This window comes from Carex rostrata, chromosome 4, assembly GCF_964058835.1.
Source record: "Carex rostrata chromosome 4, lpCarRost1.2, whole genome shotgun sequence".
Taxonomy (NCBI): Eukaryota; Viridiplantae; Streptophyta; class Magnoliopsida; order Poales; family Cyperaceae; genus Carex; species Carex rostrata.
The window spans coordinates 3078285-3100621 of NC_135921.1; the positions used below are offsets into that span (position 1 = coordinate 3078285).

The following is a 22337-nucleotide window of genomic DNA, read 5'->3' on the forward strand; positions in this document are numbered from 1 at the left end:
CCCCTTCTAATGGGTATAGCTTATTGACTTCTCTTTCCTCTTTCAGCAATAATTTACTTTCTTAAATACATGATTCATGGAATATACATAATGACGAGCAACTCCTAATGTAGGAATGGGTTTGGAGGCTTGTTAAGCAGTATAATTGGTCCTAGATACACAGGAGAATTAATACCTTCATAGCAAAATCCGAGAACTGCTCGGTGAAACAAGGCTTCATGATACAGTAACATAAGTGGTGGTTCCTACATTCGACATTAATTTTCTTCAGCCAACCATCTTCTCTACAAGCGAGGTATACATAAAGATATGGCTTATAAAACTTTTTTCCTATTTTTAGTTGCTTTGTGCGTTTCAAAGTGAAACAGCTGAGCTACTTTTATAAAATTAAATTTGTAAAATAAATAATGTCAACTAAAGTTTACTTATGAGCTTGATGACATGTGGGCAAAGGCGGATCCATCAAAGGATGCTCTGTTATCGGATGTCTGTATCAGCACTTCTGCTGCTCTAACATATCTTCCAGCACATCATTTCACAACTAAGGATCGTCTCGATCGGCAAAACACGGAGCTTCGACCTGGTTGATGGAGGTGTTGCTGCAAATAATCCAGTAAATATTTCTTTCACAAATAAATGAAGTCAAATAACAAAACTGCATTCCTACAGTTTGACCTCTTTTATAAACCGTTTTTAGCTCCAATAGTTTGATGCCATTTCTACAAGAAAACACCACGATTGAATAATTAAATAAATCCCATATTCTGCAAGCAACTATACTTTGTCTTAAGTTGATCTGGTTAATATCTTCTTTAATATGTTTAATTTTCTTTCTTTGTGACATATCAGACTCTTCTTGCTGTGAATCATGTGACGAACGAGATTTTGATACAAAGAGGTGATTATTTCCCTGTTAAACCAATGGATTATGGAAAGTTCCTGATCCTTTCGCTTGGAACGGGATCAGCAAAACAGGCACAGAAGTACAAAGCAGAGGCAGTGGCCAAGTGGGGCCTGCTCGGCTGGTTAACCCATAACGGTTCAACCCCCCTGATCGATTGTTTTAGCCAAGTGCTGACCTGGTTGATATCCATGCATCTGTTGGCGTGTGCTGAATTTGGTAACAAATAAATAGCTCAAGAAATCTTGTGTTTTAGGGAAACATATTTTATTTGTATCTGTTTCTATTTCTTGCTGTATTTTCAAATAAATAGCTCAACAAAATAGGAAAGTTATTTTTATTTTATTGCTTGCTGTATTTTCATACAAGGCAGCAGCATATATAGCTAGGTCTCTTCTTCTTCTAAAGATTATCAGAAAATATTTTCTTATGTAAAAGAGATTGTTACCAATGAAATAAAACTAGGGTGGGAAGGGAGTTTCACGGGAGTTGTGTGTTATTTATTCATTTCTAACATTGTGACATGGTATCATAGCACACCTGGGGTGGTTATTGATTCCTGAGAAGTATACCAATTGTTCAATTGAATCTTCGTCATGTCTGGATCCGACAAAGACAAGGCAGAGCCAAGGGAGTCGAGTGGAACTGATGCACTCTTGGAAAGACTCGCACAACTCATCCTAACCAAGAATCAGATGGCAGCACCAACACCTCACTTTGAAGGAGCTGCTGCACCCAGTGTTATAAAATGTGGTTTCTATGCGGTATGCGGAAGGTCACCGCATACCGCATACTGCATATACGGTATACGGCGGCATATGCGGATTTTAAAATAAAAATTCATATATATTTGGAAGCATAATCTCACAACAAGAATAAGAATACACATGTTTGTAGAACTATTTTATATCCATTATTCTCTAATATAAAAACAACATACATATATAAGAATACACAATAACAAGATCATATGCGGATCAAATGCGGTTCATATGCGGATCATATGCGGTTCATATGCGGATCATATGAACTCATATGCGGTATATGCGGTTCATATGTGGATCATATGCGGATCATATGCGGTTCATATGCGGATCATATGCGGTATGCGGTCAAAAATTATGCGGCCGCATATTAGACTGCATATTAATTTTCTATGCGGTTCGGAACCGCATACGCATATGCGGCCGCATAGACCGCATTTTGTTACACTGGCTGCACCAATCACAGTCAAACTCGATGGAACTAATTTTGGGTTGTGGTCACAGGTGGTAGAGATGTTTGTGCTCAGCAAGGACAAGTTGGGGTATTTGCAAGGAAAACTACCACAACCGTTTGCAGACGATCGGGCCTATCACAAATGGAAGATAGATGACTCTTTCGTGAAAGGTTGGATCATAAATTCACTTACACCAAATTTAATTGGAAATTTTATTCGTTTTCCAATAGCAAGAGACGTGTGGGATGCAATTGCTACCACATTCTTTGATGGCAGCGATACATCACAAGTTTATGACTTGAAAAAGGTCTCCCGACTGAAACATTCGGGTGGGCAAGTCGAAGATTACTACAATTCCTTGCAAGCTTTGTGGCGGGAGATCGATTTTCGACGACCCAATCCAATGAAGTGCCAGGAGGACATCGAAAAATACAACCAAGTGGTGCAAGAAGACCGTGTCTACACCTTTCTCGACGGCCTTGATGATAGACTTGATGGAGTGAGGGCTGATGTACTTCAAATGAACCCCTTGCCAAAACAATTGATCAAGTGCATGGATATCAACCAGGTCAGCACTCGCTTGGCTAAAACAATCGATCAGTGGGGTTGAACCGTTATGGGTTAACCAGCCGAGCAGGCCCCACTTTGCCGCTACCTCTACTTTGTACTTTTGTGCCTGTTTTGTTGATCCCGTTCCAAGGAGAGGATAAGGAAATTTCCATAATCCATTGGTTTGACAGGGAAATAATCACTTCTATGTATCAAAATCTCCTTTGTCACATGATTCACAGCAAGAAAAGTCTGATATGTCACAAATAAAGAAAATAAATCATATTAAAGAAAATATCAACCAGATCAACTTAAGACATATGAGAGTTGGGCACTAATAATAAAGTATAATTGGTTTCAGAATACGGGATTTATCAAATTATTCAATCATAGTGTTTTCCTGTTGACATGGCTTCAAACTATTGGAGCCAAAAAAAGGTTTATAATTAACAGAGGTCAAACTGTAGGAATGCTGTTTTGTTATTTGGTTCCATTTATTTGTGAAAGAAATATTTACCGGATTATTTGCAGCAACACCTCCATGAACAAGATTGAAGCTCCGTGTTTTGTGTTGGTTCTTCTTACGGCCAGTAACACAATCACACAGAAAAGAAACAATGCAACTTAGAACAGAGGAGATTTGTGATGCTTAACTTGCTGCATCATTTTCTGGTTTTCTTATATATATAGAAACACATACAAAATCATAACTGCTATATGAAAGGTTACATCCACTAAATAAAAAAACTGGAATCTAAATAACTGCTCACTAAAAATAACCTCTACTCTATTCTTAGCCATCCGCTAGGATTACTCTGACAGCACACTTTTATCTAAAACAGAAAACTTAAACTCTGCTAGAATTAAAACAAAACATAAACAAACTGAAACATAACAACAAGATTAATTCTATCATTCTCCTCCTTAAGCTTGTTGTTCTTTATTGATGTCCAGTACACCAATCTTTCCTCTCATCTCTTGAAACTTCATCCTTGCCAGTGACTTTGTAAGAATATCAGCACACTGATCTTCAGTGCGAACATGCTGAACTTTAATCAATCCCGATTCCACACAGTCTCTAATGTAATGAAACCGAGTATCAATATGTTTACTCCTCTCGTGATAAACTGAGTTCTTGGTTAGAGCAATTGCGGATTGATTGTCTATGTTTAGCACCACTTCCTTAGGCTCAGTCTTCAACAATTCTCTTAGCAATCGACTCAGCCACACACCTTGACACGCTGCCGCACAACCAGCAATATATTCTGCTTCGCATGAAGACAGCGCCACCACTTTCTGCTTTTGTGAACACCAGCTGATCGGATTTGCCCCAAGAAAGAATATCAATCCTGAAGTGCTTTTTCTGTCATTATTGTCACCAGCCAGATCACTGTCCGAAAACCCGATCAGCTCCAAATCTCCTTCTTTCTTCTCATACACAAAACCAAAGTTCAATGTTCCCTTCACGTACCTTAGTATGTGCTTTACTGCTGCCATGTGTTCCAGCGTGGGTTTCTCCATAAATCGGCTTACCATTCCAACAGCAAACGCCAAGTCTGGACGTGTGTGCAGCAAGTATCTCAAACTGCCAACGATACTTCGATACAAAGTTACATCTACAGGAGGTTTAAGGCTGTCCTTGTTCAATTTCAGACGAGGCTCCATGGGAATCTGTGTTGAGTTACAGTCCTTCATCCCACATTTCTCCAGCACCTTCTTTGCAAAACCCGATTGCTTTAAGGTGATTCTTGTTGGAGTCTGACACACTTCAATCCCCAAATAATAGCTAAGTAATCCAATATCACTCATGCTAAATAAACCTTTCATCTGAGATTTGAATTTGTCAATGCCTCGAATACTCACTCCGGTGATGATCAAATCATCTACGTATACTCCAACAATTAAATTACCTTCCTTTCTCGTGTACACAGCATGTTCTAATAGACACCTCTCAAAACCGAGTGCCTTCAAAGACTTATCCAACTTGGAGTTCCATGCTCTAGGTGCTTGTCGCAAACCGTACAAAGCTTTATACAGTTTCAGCACCTTATGCTCTTCTCCTTTTATCTCAAAACCCGGTGGCTGCAGAACATACACATCCTCCTCCAATTCACCGTTAAGGAAAGCGGATTTTACATCCATGTGATGCACTTGCCACCCCTTTTGTGCAGCGATTGAGATCAACAACCGTACAGTTTCCAATCGAGCAACAGGAGCAAAAACTTCGTCAAAATCTATCCCGTGCTTTTGAACATACCCCTTTGCTACTAACCTCGCCTTGTGTTTGATTATTCTCCCTTGAGTATCTTTCTTCAATTTAAACACCCACTTCAAACCAATTGGCTTTTGATTTTCTGGTAAAGCAACTAACCTCCATGTTGCATTCTCCTGTATGCTGGAAATTTCTTCTTCCATAGCCTTTCTCCATGCTGAATCGGTTCTTGCTTCTTCATAACTTGTAGGCTCCTCCTCTCCTAGCAAACATAGCCCCGAATAATCCAATTCAATAGGAATAGTTTTGTCGTACAAACTGTTTAGGTCTCGTTTCCCTCTTGGTCCCACTTCTGATGCCTCTGGATGGATGAATTCGGATGCCCTCTGCTCAACAGGAAACGACACTGGAGTTTGTGCATTTCCAGAGCCGAAACCATCTGCTCTGTTGCTACCAGCAGATGTATTCTCAGGCTCGCCAGGTTGATAGAACCCTGGCTGTGGAGACGCCATATTAGGATACAGCATCTCTTCCTCAATTCGTTGATGGGCAGTATCACTTGAACCTGCAACAGGAAAATAAAGAACAGTAAAGATATCCTTTGCTGGTCTAGATTCTGTAGCCGATGAATCAGTCCAGTCCCACTTCTTTTCTTCATCAAACACGGCATCACGAGTCACTACCACCTGTTTTGTCTTTGGATCAAACATCCGATAACCCTTGGTATTCAAATCATACCCAATAAACACCATAGGTTTGCTTCGATCTGCTAGTTTCGGAAGGTGAGGTGTGACATTCTTCACGTGAGCAATACATCCAAAAATTCGCAAGTGTTCAACCCTTGGCTTTCGATTGTAGTAGGCTTCATAGGGTGTCTTGTCAACTAGACTCTTAGTTGATGCTCTGTTCAGCAAGTAAATTGCCGTTGACACCGCTTCTCCCCAAAATTCGCCGGGAACACTTTTACTTTTCAGCAAACTTCTTGCCATGCCAACCACTGTCTGATTTCTCCGTTCCACGACACCATTTTGCTGCGGAGAATAAGGTGCAGTAAGGTAGTGTTTAATACCATTCAATTCGCAAAAGCTCTTGAACTCATTTGATGTGAATTCACCACCACGATCACTTCGAAAAGCTTTCAACTTACACCCCTTCTCCATTTCGGCTGCAGCTTTGATCCTTTTAAAACTTTCGAACGCCTCGGCTTTGCTTGAGATCAGAACCTGCCACATAAACCTTGTGCAATCATCGACAATTAGCATAAAATAACGCTTTCCTCCATTCGTAGTCGGTGTGATTGGCCCGCACAAATCTATATGCCACAACTCAAGAGGGTACTCGGCTCTGAAATTTGATTCAGCAGGGAATGGTTTTCGTTGTTGTTTTCCAATCAAACATCCATCACAAATGCGATCTTCATGATCTATCAAGGGCATGCCATGCACCATCCCATTTTTACCCATGATTTTTAAAGCATGAAAATTCACATGTCCATACCTTGCGTGCCAAAGCCAAGCTCCTTCTTTGCTTCTCGCCAGGAGGCATTCTGGATGGGTTGGAGAAGTACGCAAAAGGAATAACCGATTCCCAGATCTGGTCACTTTGACTAGCATTTTCTGTGTTCTGTCCAGGATAGACAATACTCCTCTTTCAATCACTATCTTACATCCATTCTCATTTAACTGTCCAAGACTAATTATGTTACTTTTTAACCTTGGAATATAGTAAACGTTAGTGAGTAATCTGTGTTCACCAGTGAAGCATTCAAAGAGTATCGAACCCCTTCCTTGTATCTCTACTGTTGAACCATCTCCAAACCGAACTGTTCCTCTAATCGTTGTATCAATCTCTGCAAATCTTTCAATGCAACCGGTCATATGATTGCTTGCGCCACTGTCTAAATACCAGGTTGTGTCCAGGGTACTGACAGCCTTTAGCGCCACTTCATCTTCATGCAGCAATTTTTCTTCATTCGGTATTGTGTGGATAAGTTCACAGGTTTCAGCCAACAACAGTGCTGGTTCGTCATCATTGTTTTGTACAACCAAATTAGCCATCTCTCTTCTATTTGGTTTGGGACATTCTTTAGCGAAATGACCATAATCATTGCAATTGTAACATTTCACCTTAGCAATATCAAACTTTCGTGGCTTTCGTTCATCTCTTTTGGTACTGCCCGAACCTTCTTCTCTTCTACCTTTTGAGAATTTAGCCTCCCATTCGGCTTGACTAAGAAGCAACTGTTCCCCTGTACCCTTTGTATGATGCCGCCCCTTTAGCCCTTCTTCAAATGTTCTCAATCGCCCAATAGCTTCTGAAACCGACATCGTGTCTACATCTCCAAACTGCTCAATTGTCCCAATGATTTGAAGAAATCGATCTGGAACCGAACTGAACAGCTTTTCAACAACTTCGCTTTCTTCAAGTTTCGCGCCAAGTGATCGGATCTCACCAACCAAAGCAGTCAACTTCATCGAATACTCATTTACGGTTTCTGAATCTTGCATATGCACCTTGTACAATTGTCGTTTCAGTACTTGTACACGTGCCTTCTTGACACGATCTTCGCCAATTCGCATCTCCCTGAGTGCGTCCCAAGCCTCCTTTGCCGTCTGCTTCTCCGCGATTGCCATCATCACGTCATCTGGCACGGCTTGAGAAATAGCTACCATGGCACCTTGATCTTTGTCGTCGTCTGTGTCTTCACCTTCGATCACTGACCATACCCCTAGCGAACGCAAGATTATCTTCATCTTGACAGCCCATATGCCGTAGTTCGTTTCGCTTAACGTTGGATAATGAATCGGGATTGAGGCTCCTCTTGCCGTCGGCTTGACCACTGCAAGTGTCTTTGATTGATCTCCTGTATCACCGGCCATTTCTTTTTCAACACGGCTCTGATACCAAATGTTGGTTCTTCTTACGGCCAGTAACACAATCACACAGAAAAGAAACAATGCAACTTAGAACAGAGGAGATTTGTGATGCTTAACTTGCTGCATCATTTTCTGGTTTTCTTATATATATAGAAACACATACAAAATCATAACTGCACTAGTACAAAAAACCCCTTCACCGACCCTTAATCACCGACTATTTTAAGCAAAGCATCAGTGTTGCTCACACTACACTGACTCTTTTATTAAATAACAGTCAGCGTTGTTGTTCAACACTGATGCTTTATAAACAGTCAGTGTTGGTTATCAACACTGACTGTTTTTCAACAAAGCGTCAGTGTTGGTACTCAACACTGACTCTTTTGAAAAACAGTCAGTGTTGAGTACCAACACTGACTCTTTTGAAAAACAGTCAGTGTTGAGTACTAACACTGACACTTTTGACAAAGAGTCAGTGTTGGTACTCAACACTGACTCTTTGTAAAGCGTCAGTGTTGAGTAGCAATACTGACTCTTTAAAAACAGTCAGTGTTGGTACTCAACACTGACTCTTTTTGTAAAGAGTCAGTGTTGAGTACCAACACTGACTCTTTGGAAAAAGAGTCAGTATTGGTACTCAACACTGACTCTTTGTAAAGCGTCAGTGTTGAGTAGCAATACTGACTCTTTAGAAACAGTCAGTGTTGATACTCAACACTGACTCTTTTTGAAAAGAGTCAGTGTTGCTACTCTTTCGTATAACATACTAAAAGAATTATATTAACATGAAATTTTGACTTTAATTATTAAGCTTTTTTATCGTATACAATATGGTTTTTATTTTAGATAATAAATTTGTATTTATAAATCTGTCTAAATTTGTAAGATATTTAACAATTATGTATATTTTTCATATTTTTGTTTGTTTCATTTTCCATTCTAATTTACGTATAACATACTAAAGAAAATCACAGGTTATATGAAATGTGATTTCAACCGGGATTTTGTGTCCGTTGACAAATTTTAGAAGGGAATCCAATTAAGTAATTTGTGGATATTTTATAATACAATTAAGTCTTCCAAAATTTATAATATATTTTTAAACTTTGATTAGTTGTTAAGAAAGTATGTACATAAATAAATAATATGATAATTAATTTATGTTGAAGAAAATAAAAATAAAAATAAAAATATGTTAATTAGAAACTTATGTCTAAGGTTTGATCCAACGTGAAGTGTTTATAGCCATTCGATGCTTCAATATTCTAGCAACTAGATGGATAGGTAAATAGAAATAATATTTGATCCAACTTTTCGACGATAAAATAAATGTAATGCTCTTTAATTTGAACGGTTCTGATAGACCAAGAGGATGAAATATTGAAACATCGAAGCACTATAAACACTTCACGTTGGATTGAAGCTTAGACATGATTGAACTTCGAAAATTTTATTTTGGTTATGTTTAATATTTTTTATCTCATAAACTTTTGCAAAAGATATCTCTTAAATAAAATTCAATCTATATAATATAATTCTATATATACAAATTATTTTGCAAACTTTTTTATTTCTCTTCCTTGCAAATTTTTTAACCCTCTATCAAAAAAAATCACCGACGGTTTTTAAAAAACAGTCGGTGTTAAACACCAACACTGACTGTTTTTCAAAAAACAGTCGGTGTTGACACCAACACTGACTGTTTTTCAAAAAACAGTCAGTGTTGACACCAACACTGACTCTTTTGAAAAAGGGTCAGTGTTAGCTTCAACACTGACTCTTTTGAAAAAGAGTCAGTGTTGGTCTCAGCACTGACTCTTTTTAGAAAAAGAGTCAATGTTGTAGCTAACACTGACCCTTTCTCGAAACCATCGGTGAGTTTTGATTATTTAGCCGGTGTGAATTTCATTTCCCGGGCTTATAACTCAAAATTTCGATCAGCATTTTCCGATCTAAAAATCGCGAAGCATGTATCTCCTTCTAAATTTCTCCGCCTTGTTATCTCTCTCCTGCCTCAGCTCCTTGCTCTCCTTGCTCTCCGCCTCCACCTTGCACAAACCACCCGCAATCATGCATTCGCTCCCGACCACCAGTTCACACTCCTCCCGCCTAGACCCCTTACCTGACCTAGACCCTTCCTCCCGATAGAAACCCTAGACCCCCGCCTCCCGGCTTTCCCCTGCCTCTCCTCTCCGCCTTCCCCTGCGTACAATCACTTCAAAATTCAAGTGAGAGGCTTCGGCAGGTATATGAGGTGTTAGTGGTCGATAATATAGAAGAGGCAAAGAGGGCTGTTCGATTGCTTACAACAAAGTACAGAGATTTCATACATGGCTGCGATAGAGAGGCAAGTCAATTTTAAACTCTTCAATTGAGCCAATCTTGCAACTAGATTTTAGTTGAGTACAAATAGCCTTAAAGTAAATCCTTGTTAGTTCGAGACTTACACATTAGTGTATATTGTTCTTATGAAGATTTATACAATTTATCTCATGACCTTTACAGTGCTTATTCCTTCCATTTTGCTGAAATACACAACTGAAGGGTATTTTTGGTCTTTTAACCTGCTTGTCTTGTGATTTTTGCACAGGACAGCCCATAAGTCCAAATTTATTGTTCTTTATACCAAAATTCTCAGTAGGATGCAACCTATACCCTTGATTTATTTCATGTTTTTCTGTATTTTTTAGCCATGGTTTCTAATAACTTCTATAAGAGGAGAGTTTCAGCCCAGTACCAGTTTTTATTTGCTGACGACCTTTTTTGTAAAATTTGTACAGGGCAGACTACAATTCTGATTTGGGTGTTCTCAGTACCAAAAGTTTCAGGAAAGCACAATCTATATCCTCGAAAAGTTTCAAAAAATTAAAAGACTTAAATCTATTTTTAATTTGTAATTTTATAAAGGGCATATTCTGGGACAGCAAGGTTATTTACCAGTATATTTTACCTTTTAGAGTTAGAACTTTGAAATGTTGCAATAAATTTCAGAAAAATCCAAATGACATGAGGTTTGTTTCTAAATATCCATTATAATGTCTAGTTTTTGTTTGTAATAGGAATTGGTTTTTTTTTGGGTCTTGATGTGTTTGGACTGATTGGGTGTCAAATGTACAGGTTATACAATTTTATTTTTATTCTTTCATCTATTATTTATTAATTAAGTCGTGATACCCATTGTATCATCCACCAAATCAGGTTGCTAAAGCATGAGCTCTAAAGTTTCATTCTTTTAAAAATTGTAGTTTTTCACCTCTTCAATTCTTTTGCCTTGCTACAGCTTATTTGCAGCCTTGTCCTATGGAATTGCATCAATGGCCGTGGTTTTCATCAACAAAGCTGTTCTCATGCAGTATGCTTACTCCGTGACTCTTCTGACTTTACAGGTTCTGAATTGAATGTTTTTTTGCGTCTTTATCAAAATATTAGTACAAGTAAGCCTCCGGTACCACTGTTATTAATTATTAGTACAAGTAGGTATCTAGTGAGTATCAAACAACCCTTTGAGAAAAAGATAGCTTCTGAATGGTACTAAGTTCAGTGATAGCTTCATCATTGTGATATTAAATTTAATGGCACAAATTCTAATTTTCACTAATTGCTATCCGTAGGTTGTCTTGGGTGAAGTGACAATGTGAGGTTGATTACGTTGAATAGGCCTCGTCAATTGAATGTCATCTCTTCTCGGGTGGTACTATCCTTTGTATTAGTTATAGGTTGCAAGAAAGAGAAGCATTTTTTATTTAAGTCAAGTAAATAGATATTTGATGGCAATTAACTCGGATAATTTGGTGTCTTTTGTGTGTTTTGTGGATATATGGCATGTAATTTGATAATTTTTAATGGCAATTAACTTGTTTGGTGTCTTTTGTTTGTGATTGTGGCATATTAATTTTTTAATGTCAATAAATGTTGAATGGTAATATATGGCTAGCAAAACAGAATCATGTCAACACAGAAAAACAGTCGGTGTTGATGCACAACACTGACTCTTTTTGAAAAGAGTCGGTGTTGGTGCTCAACACTGACTCTTTTTGAAAAGAGTCGGTGTTGGTGCTCAACACTGACTCTTTTTGAAAAGAGTCGGTGTTGGTGCTCAACACTGACGCTTTAAAACAGTCAGTGTTGAACCCAACACTGACTGTTTTTAGAGAGTCAGTAAAAGGTAATCTTCACTGGCGCTGGTTTTACTGACGCTGCTATAACAGTCGGTGTAGGGGTATTTTAACAGTCAGTGAAGGGGTTTTTTGTACTAGTGCTGCTATATGAAAGGTTACATCCACTAAATAAAAAAACTGGAATCTAAATAACTGCTCACTAAAAATAACCTCTACTCTGTTCTAAGTTGCATTGTTTCTTTTCTGTGTGATTGTGTTACTGGCCGTAAGAAGAACCAACATTTTGCCGAGACGATCCTTAGTTGTGAAATGATATGCTGGAAGATATGTTGGGGCAGCAGAAGTGCTGATACAGACATCCGATAACAGAGCATCCTTTGATAGATCCGCCTTTGCCTACTTGTCATGAAGCTCATAAGTAAACTTTAGTTGACATTATATATTTTACAAATTTACTTTTATAAAAGTAGCTGAGCTGTTTCACTTTGAAACGCACAAAGCAACCAAGAATAGGAAAAACGTTTTATAAGCCATATCTTTATGTATACCTCGCTTTTAGAGAAGATGGTTGGCTGATGAAAATTAATGTCGAATGTAGGAACCACCACTTATGTTACTGTATCGTGAAGCATTGTTTCACCGAGCAGTTCTCGGATTTTGCTATGAAGGTATTCTCCTGTGTATCTAGGACCAATTATACTGCTTAACAAGTCTCCAAACCCATTCCTACATTAGGAGTTGCTCGTAGGGGTGTCAATGATACCCTTTTAGCCATTTATCCGACCTGTACCGTATTCGATAAGGCGGGTATGAGTAAGATTTTTATTTCGTTAGCTTATTGGGTATGGGTATGAGTAAAGATTTTTTTTTCGTTAACTAAACGGGTAAGGGTACGAGTAAAGGCTATTTTGTACCCATTACCCTATAGAGTAATTATATAAAATAATAATATAATAATCTTTGAGCAATAATTAGTGAGTATTTTTGTTATTAAGTGTATTGTTTTTGTTGTAAGAAAAATATTAAACATATTATTTTTATTTGTATGACTTGTACTTTAATTAAATTATTAAATTTGTCGGAAGATATAATTGTGTTTTTCAATTCTCTTGTTTTATAAAAAATACAATTTAGTTGAAATTGATTGCATATTTATTTTTATTTTTATTTTTTATCAGTAATATTATTGTATATATGAAAAATAAATGACTTTTGATGTTCTATTTGTAAAATATAATAAAACTAATTATTATACTAGTATTATTCGTTATTCACATGCTACCGTTTTGTTACTCGATAATTTTAACGGGTAAGGGTAGAGTAGGATAAGATCAAATCTTAATGGGTAAGGGTAGGATATGGGTAAAACTATTTTTAGTGGGTATGGGTAGGGGTGTCAATGGGTACGGTACGGATCGGGTGGAGGCATTTTCATACCCATACCCATTAAAATTGACTTTACCCATACCCATTAAAATTTTACCTTACCCTACCCTACCCTTACCCGTTAATATTATCGGATAACGAAACGGTAGCGGGTGATAACGGATAATACTAATATAATTATTAGTTTTATTATATTTTACAAATTAAATATCAAAAACTCATTCATTTCACAATATGTAATTGTATTTTTAATAAAAAAATAAAAATAAATGTGCAATCAGTTCCAACTAAATTGTTTTTTATAAATGAAGAAAATTCAAAAACACGAATATATATATTTAAGTGGGTTGGAAATTGAATTATATATATATGTAAATTTTATAATTACCCTATAGGATAACGGGTACGAAATAGTCATTACCATACTCTTACTCATTTGATTAACAAAATTATTTTTTTACCCATACCCATACCCAATAAACTAACGAAAAAAAAATCTTAACCATACCCGCCTTATCGAATACGATACGGGTCGGGTAAATGGCTAAAAAGGTACCATTGACACCCCTAGGTATGGGTATGAAAATGCTTCCACCCAACCCGTATCGTATCCATTGACACCCCTAGTTGCTCGTCATTATGTATATGTTGGCGTGTGCTGAATTTGGCAACAAATAATTAGCTCAAGAAATCTTGTGTTTTAGGGAAACTTATTTTATTTGTATCTGTTTCTATTTCATGTGTAAGAGAGAATAGGAAAGTTATTTTTATTTGATTGATTGCTGTATTTTCATACAAGGCAGCACCATATATAGCTAGGTCTCTTCTTCTTCTAAAGATTGTCAGAAAATATTTTCTTATGTAAAAGAGATTGTTACCAATGAAATAAAACTAGGGTGAGAAGGGAGTTTAACGGGAGTTGTGTGTTATTTATTCATTTCTAACATTGTGACAGCATCTGTTCTTTTTCAAGCGTTGCATTGCGAGGAAAATTACTTGCGCATAACGGTAGGAAATTAGCTTGATAATTGATGATATTTTCAAATTATTTACTTTGTTTGAAGCCCCAATATTAATTTAATTATTCAATCTTGGGACATTGTAGGATGATTGCTTGGAAGGCACCGCTGCATCGATGGACAATTCATCTGATGAGAGACGCATGAATGGTTGAACAAATGAAGAGGAATTGATTCGGTTTGCCAAGATACTCTCTGATGAGAGACGCACGAGGCTTCTGAGGATGCAAAATGGCAAATATTAATAAGGGATATATATTGAAGATGAGAAAATATATACTCTCATAAATAGCTACTCAGTTATATTTTGTTCGCTATAATAATGCTCAAGTTTCATTCATTAATTAATTCATTCACCTATCTTTCTATGTGTATATTGATTCAGTTTTTATTTAGATGAAGTACATACTTTTAATGTATAAATAAAACTATATATGTAATGAATTGGTGCTATTTATTTGATGCCTACAAAATTGTAGGTGTTTTACCAATTAGTTACCTTTTATCAAATTTCGTTTTTTTAGCCTTAAAAATATGTGTATATGATAGTATTCGCGTGTTCATAAAAAAAAGTCCTGCAGCATACACTACTACATAAAACATATTTATACTATTTCCTTTAGTATCGGGTGGCCTATGGTACCGATGATTTGTAAACTAGAGTCAGCTCTGTAATTACTTGGAACTTTTTACTGATTGTTCAGGTCTAACCAACCGATGGTATTGATGAGCCCCTCCTTAGCCATTAGTGAATTTTATCCTACATTGGTTAATTTGAATCTCTTCGACATTGGTTAGGTACCAAAATTGTGACTATTCTCAAAAGTGTAAAATTCAATGCTTCACTATATTATGACCTATTATTTATTATTCCAAATTTAGGCATTACCAACAAAAGTTTTGCTTATAGAATACCCAATATTTTAGAACTTAATGGATGTCACTGTTTCAATTTGGTCATTTTTATTTTTTCAAATAGAAACTTGGATCCTAAAGAGTTCACTAGAGTTAAAGATAGTTACAATACTACACGAAGATTGGAAGATAGTTGCTTGATACTTAAAGCCATCCTATATCATTACGTATAACTTAACCAATCTTATTTTTTATGCTTGCGATTTTTTGTTAATTGTTGTGTTGTTGTTTCATATGAAGTAGAATGTGACTTAGTAGTTGTTAATTACTTTCTTGGGTTTTTTTTTTTTTTTTTGCAATTACATTGTGTTATAGATAGATAAATAATATATTGTGAACTTAATATAAAAAGGAATTGCGTACAACTATTATATATGAAATTGTCAATTTATAATTTATTGTGGCCGAACATAGTACATCATGCATATCATACATGACATATCATAAAAATCATAAATACATGCATGAGGAATTAAACAAGTAAAATAATACGATATTTGTATCATGTCATACATATCATTTATATAAAGTCGAAAGAAAAAACGACATGCATGTCATTTACGGTATATTATAAATATCATAAATACATGCATGAGAAATTAATCAAACAAAATAAGATGGCATGCATATCATATCATACATATCATATAGAGCACACATATTATTTATAGAAATTGTGCCGAAAATAACATGGCATGCATATTATACACATCATATTATAAATATCATATATACATGCATGAGAAATTAAACAAAATAATAATAACACGGCATACATATGATCAGCATATCATATATATCATACATATTATTTATAGAAATTAATTGAGTCGAAAATAACACATCATGCATATCATATACAACATATGAAACGAAACAAGTCTATTACGGTACATGTGAAATTTGAACCAGAGATGCACGGATTGTACATACGAAACAAGTTTATTACGGTAAAATTAAAAAAAATTGAGAGCTCAAATATTCAGGATTTACAGTTCACCTATTCCGGTGTACATGAATTGATAACAATCAGAAGGTTGAAGTTGATGGCATGTGACCATCAAAAGTTTTTTTTTTTTTTAAACTTGGTAGTAGCTACCAAGGTTCGTGAGGGGGAATCGAACTCTCGACCTTTGGGTATAACAACTCTAGGATATTTTCCTATAGCCAATTGTGTTACCTCCCCTTTCTCGGCTTCTAATGAATTATTTATACAGTGATCGGTCATAATCACCGATTCGCAAATCATTACATCATCATATCCCCAAATAACTCAATTCCCGAGTTACCAGAAATTGAACTTTCCAGGAATGACTAAATTCCCGAGTCACCAGCAATTGAACTTTCCAGATGAAATCACAAGCCGCGAATAGCGGTGTTCGTTGGACCGGTTTATTTGATTTTAAACAGATTCTTCAATTTTTTTTATTAAATGGTTTGACTCAGTTAAATTTTTTAAATTTCCTTGATATTTTATACTTGATTCGGTTTAATCTATTTTATTTCCGTTCAATCAAACAAATTAAAATTAACATGATGTTTACTTGAATTACTTCGGTTTCTTATTTTATATTTGATTCAATTTAGCATCTCATATTTCAGTTCGACTGAACAAATGTTAATATTTATGTATATGATTATTATTATTATTATATATATATATATATATTTCTATGATTTAATTAAGTTTTGATCTTTTGAAGTTTAATGTATTTTATATCGCTTCAATCAATCGAATCGAAATTTATTTTAATTGTTTGTTATTCAATTGAGAAATTTAATTGATTAATTTAATTAGTAAGATTTTCTAAAACCAAATAAAATTTTCATTTAATTATTTTAACTCAGTTTTAACTGAACCTAAAGCATCCCTAATTAATCTTCACGGCGGTGTTGCGATATGGTCCACAAAAGTTCCATTGGGTTGGTCTAAAATCGATCGGATGTACAACCTCGGCACTGGGTGTTGTCCCGGTCTAGGAACCCAGAGACAAAACGGTTTGACACGGTCAAGTGTCAACCGCTCACGCTATGCAAAATTGAAGAGGGCTTCACGCGCATGCAGGCATGCCACATGCAGCTCACACACGAAGAAACGAAGCCAGCTGGTCTTTTTCGGGTGTACAATGAATCCCATGGGCCCAAATATCACAGAGCTTACAAGTGTTGTTTGGTGATTTGATCTTTCCTTCATTGTGACTTGGCTCTTTCATATCATTTGATTTTTCAAACTATCCCCAGTTTCACAGAATTGGTCTTTACTAAAATTAATACTCTTGACTACTTCCATTCATGCATGACTAGCTACTTGTACATCTTAATTTTCTCCTGCCTATATAATGCAAGAAAGGACACCTCTCCTCCTCCCACACTACACAACTAAGCAAAGCCAAGAAGTTTTTAGAACATACACTTCAAGATCTCTATAACCTTACTAGCTACAACTTTTTAACTTTTTTCCAGTTAGAGTTCAGAGGTAATAAAATCATCTCTAATGAGTTCTTTAGGAGTGCGCCTTCCTTCAAGCAAAGTGCTAACTAACATAACTAGCAGTCTGTCTACACCAAAAACTCCACCATCAAGAGGCAACATAGTGACAATACTAAGCATCGATGGTGGTGGCGTTAGGGGACTCATCCCTGCTGCCATCCTTGTATTCCTCGAATCTAAGCTACAAGTGAGTTATTATTTTATTTTGAGATTAAGTATTATATTTAACCGAGTTCAGCAAACCAGTTCATGATATTTATTCTAAATGTTAGAAAGACCATATATTACACTCTTTTGATTGCTTGAGATGACGGAAATATATATTTTTAAAAAAGGAAAAAGAAAAATGGTCAAGCCCTTATTTCATTAATAATTTTGAAGTTAAAAAGGATATGCAACTAAATAAGAGAAAAACAATTCTGCTTAAAACATTTGAGCATAAAGAGAATTATGAAGAAATAAATTAGAGATCACGGAAATATTATTGTGTGATTATCATCTTAATGCATGGAAAACAAAGTAAGGTGTGTATAAATATACAGATGTATAGTATTGAAACACTATCACCAATATATAATAATTAACACTTGGAGCCTACCTAATTTAATAAGATAATTGTAGTAATACAAGTCTGATAAATAAAGATTGATTTACTTTCACAACAAGTCTGATAATTGTGATGGTTTTCATCAATTTTCTTTCATTACTAATTTTATAGAAAACTTGGTCATAATTACTTCTTGTACATGTACTTGTAGGAACTTGATGGAGAAGATGCAAGAATTGCAGATTACTTTGATGTGATTTCAGGAACTAGTACTGGAGGTTTAGTGTCAACCATGCTTGCTGCACCTAACGAGCAGAAGAGACCACTCTTCTCAGCTAAAGATATTATAGCCTTCTACAATGAAAACATTCCAAAGATTTTCCCTTCTAATAGGTAAGCCATACTGACTTCTCTTTACTCCTTCCGTAAAAATCTACTTCATAAATACAAGACTCGTGGAAGGTATGCAAATATATGCAATATACATAATGACGAGCAACTCCTAATGTAGGAATGGGTTTGGAGGCTTGTTAAGCAGTATAATTGGTCCGAGATACACAGGAGAATACCTTCATAGCAAAATCCGAGAACTGCTCGGTGAAAAAAGGCTTCATGAAACAGTAACAGATGTGGTGGTTCCTACATTCGACATTACTTTTCTTCAGCCTACCATCTTTTCTACGAACGAGGTACATAAAAACATATCGCTTATAAATCTTATATCTGAATTTTTTTTAAATTTGTGCATTTAAAAATGAAACAGCCGAGCTGCTTTCCACCAAATTAAATTTGAAAAATTAAGAATGTCAATTACAATTTGATATATGAGCTTGATAACATGTAGGCAAGGGCAGATGCATCAAAGGATGCTCTGCTATCGGATGTATGCATCAGCACTTCTGCTGCTCCGACATATCTGCCAGCACATCATTTCACTACTAAGGATCGTTTCGGCAAAGCACGGAGCTTCAATCTTGTTGATGGAGGTGTTGCTGCAAATAATCCGGTATTTATTTCTTTCACAAATAAATAAAATTAAATAACAGAATAAACATACCGCATACTAACAGTTTTGACCTCTTTTATAAACTGTTGTAACCCCAATAGTTAATCCATTTATTCCAGAAAACACCATCACTGAATAATTAAATAAATCCCATATACTGCAACCAAATATAATTTTATCTGATAAGTGCCCAGCTCTCTCAATTCTTAATTTAATCAGACTAATATTTGCTTCTCGGTATTTTATTTTTCTTTCTTTGTAACATTTCAGACACTTCTTGCTGTAAATCATGTGACAAAGGAGATTGTGGTACAAAGAACTGATTATTTCCCTGTCAAGCCATTGGATTATGGAAATTTCCTGGTGCTCTCGCTTGGAACAGGATCAGCGAAACAGGAACAGAAGTACAAAGCGGAGGCAGCGGCCAAGTGGGGCCTGTTCAGCTGGTTAACCCATAATGGTTCAAACCCCCTGATCGATTGTTTTAGCCAAGCGAGTGCTGACCTGGTTGATATCCACGCATCGGTTCTTTTCCAAGCGTTGCATTGCGAGGAAAATTACTTGCGCATAACGGTAGGAAATTAGCTTGATAATTGATGATATTTTCAAATTATTTACTTTGTTTGAAGCCCCAATATTAATTTAATTATTCAATCTTGGGTCATTGTAGGATGATTGCTTGGAGGGCACCGCTGCATCGATGGACAATTCATCTAACGAGAACTTGCAAAAACTTGTCCAAATTGGAAATGAGCTTCTAAAAAAGCCGGTGTCTCGAGTGAACTTGGAGAATGGAAATATTGAACCAGTGCTGAATGGTGGAACAAATGAAGAGGAATTGATTCGGTTTGCCAAGATACTCTCTGATGAGAGACGCATGAGGCTTCTGAGGATGCAAAATGGCAAATAACGGATTAATTCTTGAAGATGAGAAAATATATACCATCTTATAATTAAATAGTTATTCAGTTATTCTGTTCGGTAATTATGCTCAAGTTTCAATCATTAATTAATCCCTTTATCTCTCTATATATGTGTTTATTGAGTCAGTTTTTATTTCAGACAAGTACATTCTTTTCATGTATAAATAAAACTTTGTAATGAATTGCTCCTTTTGACTTGATGTCTAAGTACGTAATTGTACGTGTTTTACCAATTTTAATGTCTACGTACTTTTCTATAGCTCCTATTTTATTAACCGCAATTAGTTACAATTGTTCAAAAGGTTTTGAAAAAGAGTGTGGATTTACATATGGATAAAAACAAAAAAAAGCAGAGAAACAAACAAGAAAACAAAAAAAAGAGTAAAAAGAGCCAAAAATAACGAAGTACATGAAACATTGAATGAAAAGTTTAATTTCTTCTTGCATATAATTCTTCAATATTCATTCTTCATTATTCAAAAAGTGCCACTACTGAGATCTAACTTCTTCAACCAAATTGGTGATTGTTTTATATTGTTCTCTAAACAATCGTGCACACTGTTCTCTCCAAATGACGAATTGCGAGATGAGAATCAATGCTCTTTCTTCTTCCTGTAATGACCTATATATTTACCAATTTTGCATGCTATGATATCATTTCCCGAAGTCAAGAAGCCGTGGTGATTTGGCAACAACCTGGTCTCCACCAATTGATAAACTTCTCTTGACATATTTACAAATAGTATAAAAGAATGGGTTGTTCTGCTCAAAATTTTGTATATTTTATAGCCTAGTTATTTCTATATATGATAGTATTCGAATGTTCATTAAAATTGAGGTCCTACGTACTTACCGCACAATATTTAGTTAGTTTCCTCTAAGCACGCCTGTCGCAATTTATTTTTAAAATATTTTACCCAAAACTTTTAGTTTACTTGAAAAAGAGAGATTACCAAAAGATATTTAAAAATTATTGGCCAACCAGCATTTTTTCATTAAAAACCTTTTGCTCAGGTCCATTGCTACAATCATTACATAAAAACATAGCCTATTAGGAAAAAAAAATGGCTAGAATCACACAAAGTTTTTTATTTTTATTTTATTTTTTAGTTAGTTAATTATCCAAACTTTGGTAAAAACTGACACCAGCGATATCTATATAAAAATAATCTGGAGATCGACTTGACCTTCATATTTTTTTTTTTTTTGGAAAAAGAAAACCCAAATTTAGACGGCAGATAGAAATTACCAAACAGATATATTTTATTAATTTTCACATGGACGCGCGGCATTGTTATGCATGAAACTTCTGCAAGGAGCTTTTACTTTGTCAAACTTCGTATATTAATATAATTGTGATTCTGTATTTAAAAATTGGGGTACATCTTAGTTTATCACCCTTCAAATGGCTAAAGGTTAAATTTGAAAGATCCAAGAAATTAACTAATTGTTTATTGGAAAAAGAAAGATATTTTAGAAAGATTTTTTATTAGACCGGAGATGGACATAAATTGACTGTGTTGAATGTACAGATTGATGGAACAAAGATTAAACATTTTGAAGTCGACGAGTTTGTTCATTATACATGGCGAATAGAAACATTATGTTGGAATTGTGTTGTACGTATAGGTGCCAAATCGAATTTTGAAAAGTAAAAAACAATATATTTGGAATGAAAATTTCCTTTAATTCTTACCAAATATGGGCTTTCTTATAAAAACTTTTCATCTTTCACGTGATCTTAAACATTTCTTATGTTAATACCGACAAAAACTATTGCCAGCTATTACATGATCATCTTTGTTGAATCTAAAACTGAATAGCAAAAGCGTACCTAAATTCATTATTGTTTTATGCACGACAGCAACACCACAAATTCGATTCTTCTAGAATATCAAAGCTCTTTAGAGTCTCCTTTTATTCCCAATCCTAAGATTTCTCACACCTCTTTCTAATAGGATAAGAAGAGACGGTTTCCAATTGTCTTGTATCGGACGAAATTCTAATGTACAGCCCAAAGGAAATTCATTATTGTTTTTCTCTAGTAAGGCAACAGAGCACGCAGATCAATATATTAAATTCCAAAAAGAAAAACTCTAAAACCCTAGCTAACAGAGCACACAGATCAGTGTGTTAAATCCCCAAAAAAAATACCCAAACCCTAGCTAACAGAGCA

General features: G+C 35.6%; 1 protein-coding gene, 1 long non-coding RNA gene and 1 pseudogene across 2 annotated transcripts in view; 2 read left to right on the forward strand and 1 right to left on the reverse strand.

Annotated features, from left to right (window-relative positions):
• The window catches only part of LOC144552708 (patatin-like protein 2), a 40063-nt gene extending 19702 nt beyond the window's left edge, over window positions 1–20361 (forward strand). The window contains exons 2-4 of the mRNA XM_078300702.1: window positions 19077–19238; window positions 19509–19811; window positions 19909–20361. Coding sequence (XP_078156828.1) covers window positions 19077–19238; window positions 19509–19811; window positions 19909–20148 — 705 coding nt within the window. The 3' untranslated portion in view covers window positions 20149–20361. The remainder of the gene's footprint in view (window positions 1–19076; window positions 19239–19508; window positions 19812–19908) is intronic.
• On the reverse strand, window positions 3327–4364 carry LOC144553128 (secreted RxLR effector protein 161 pseudogene; annotated as a pseudogene).
• LOC144552712 (uncharacterized) lies at window positions 17499–18607 on the forward strand. Its single transcript, XR_013511207.1, has 2 exons — window positions 17499–17872; window positions 18444–18607. It is a non-coding gene; the product is annotated as an uncharacterized LOC144552712 (long non-coding RNA).
• Window positions 20362–22337: the final 1976 nt, after the last annotated feature.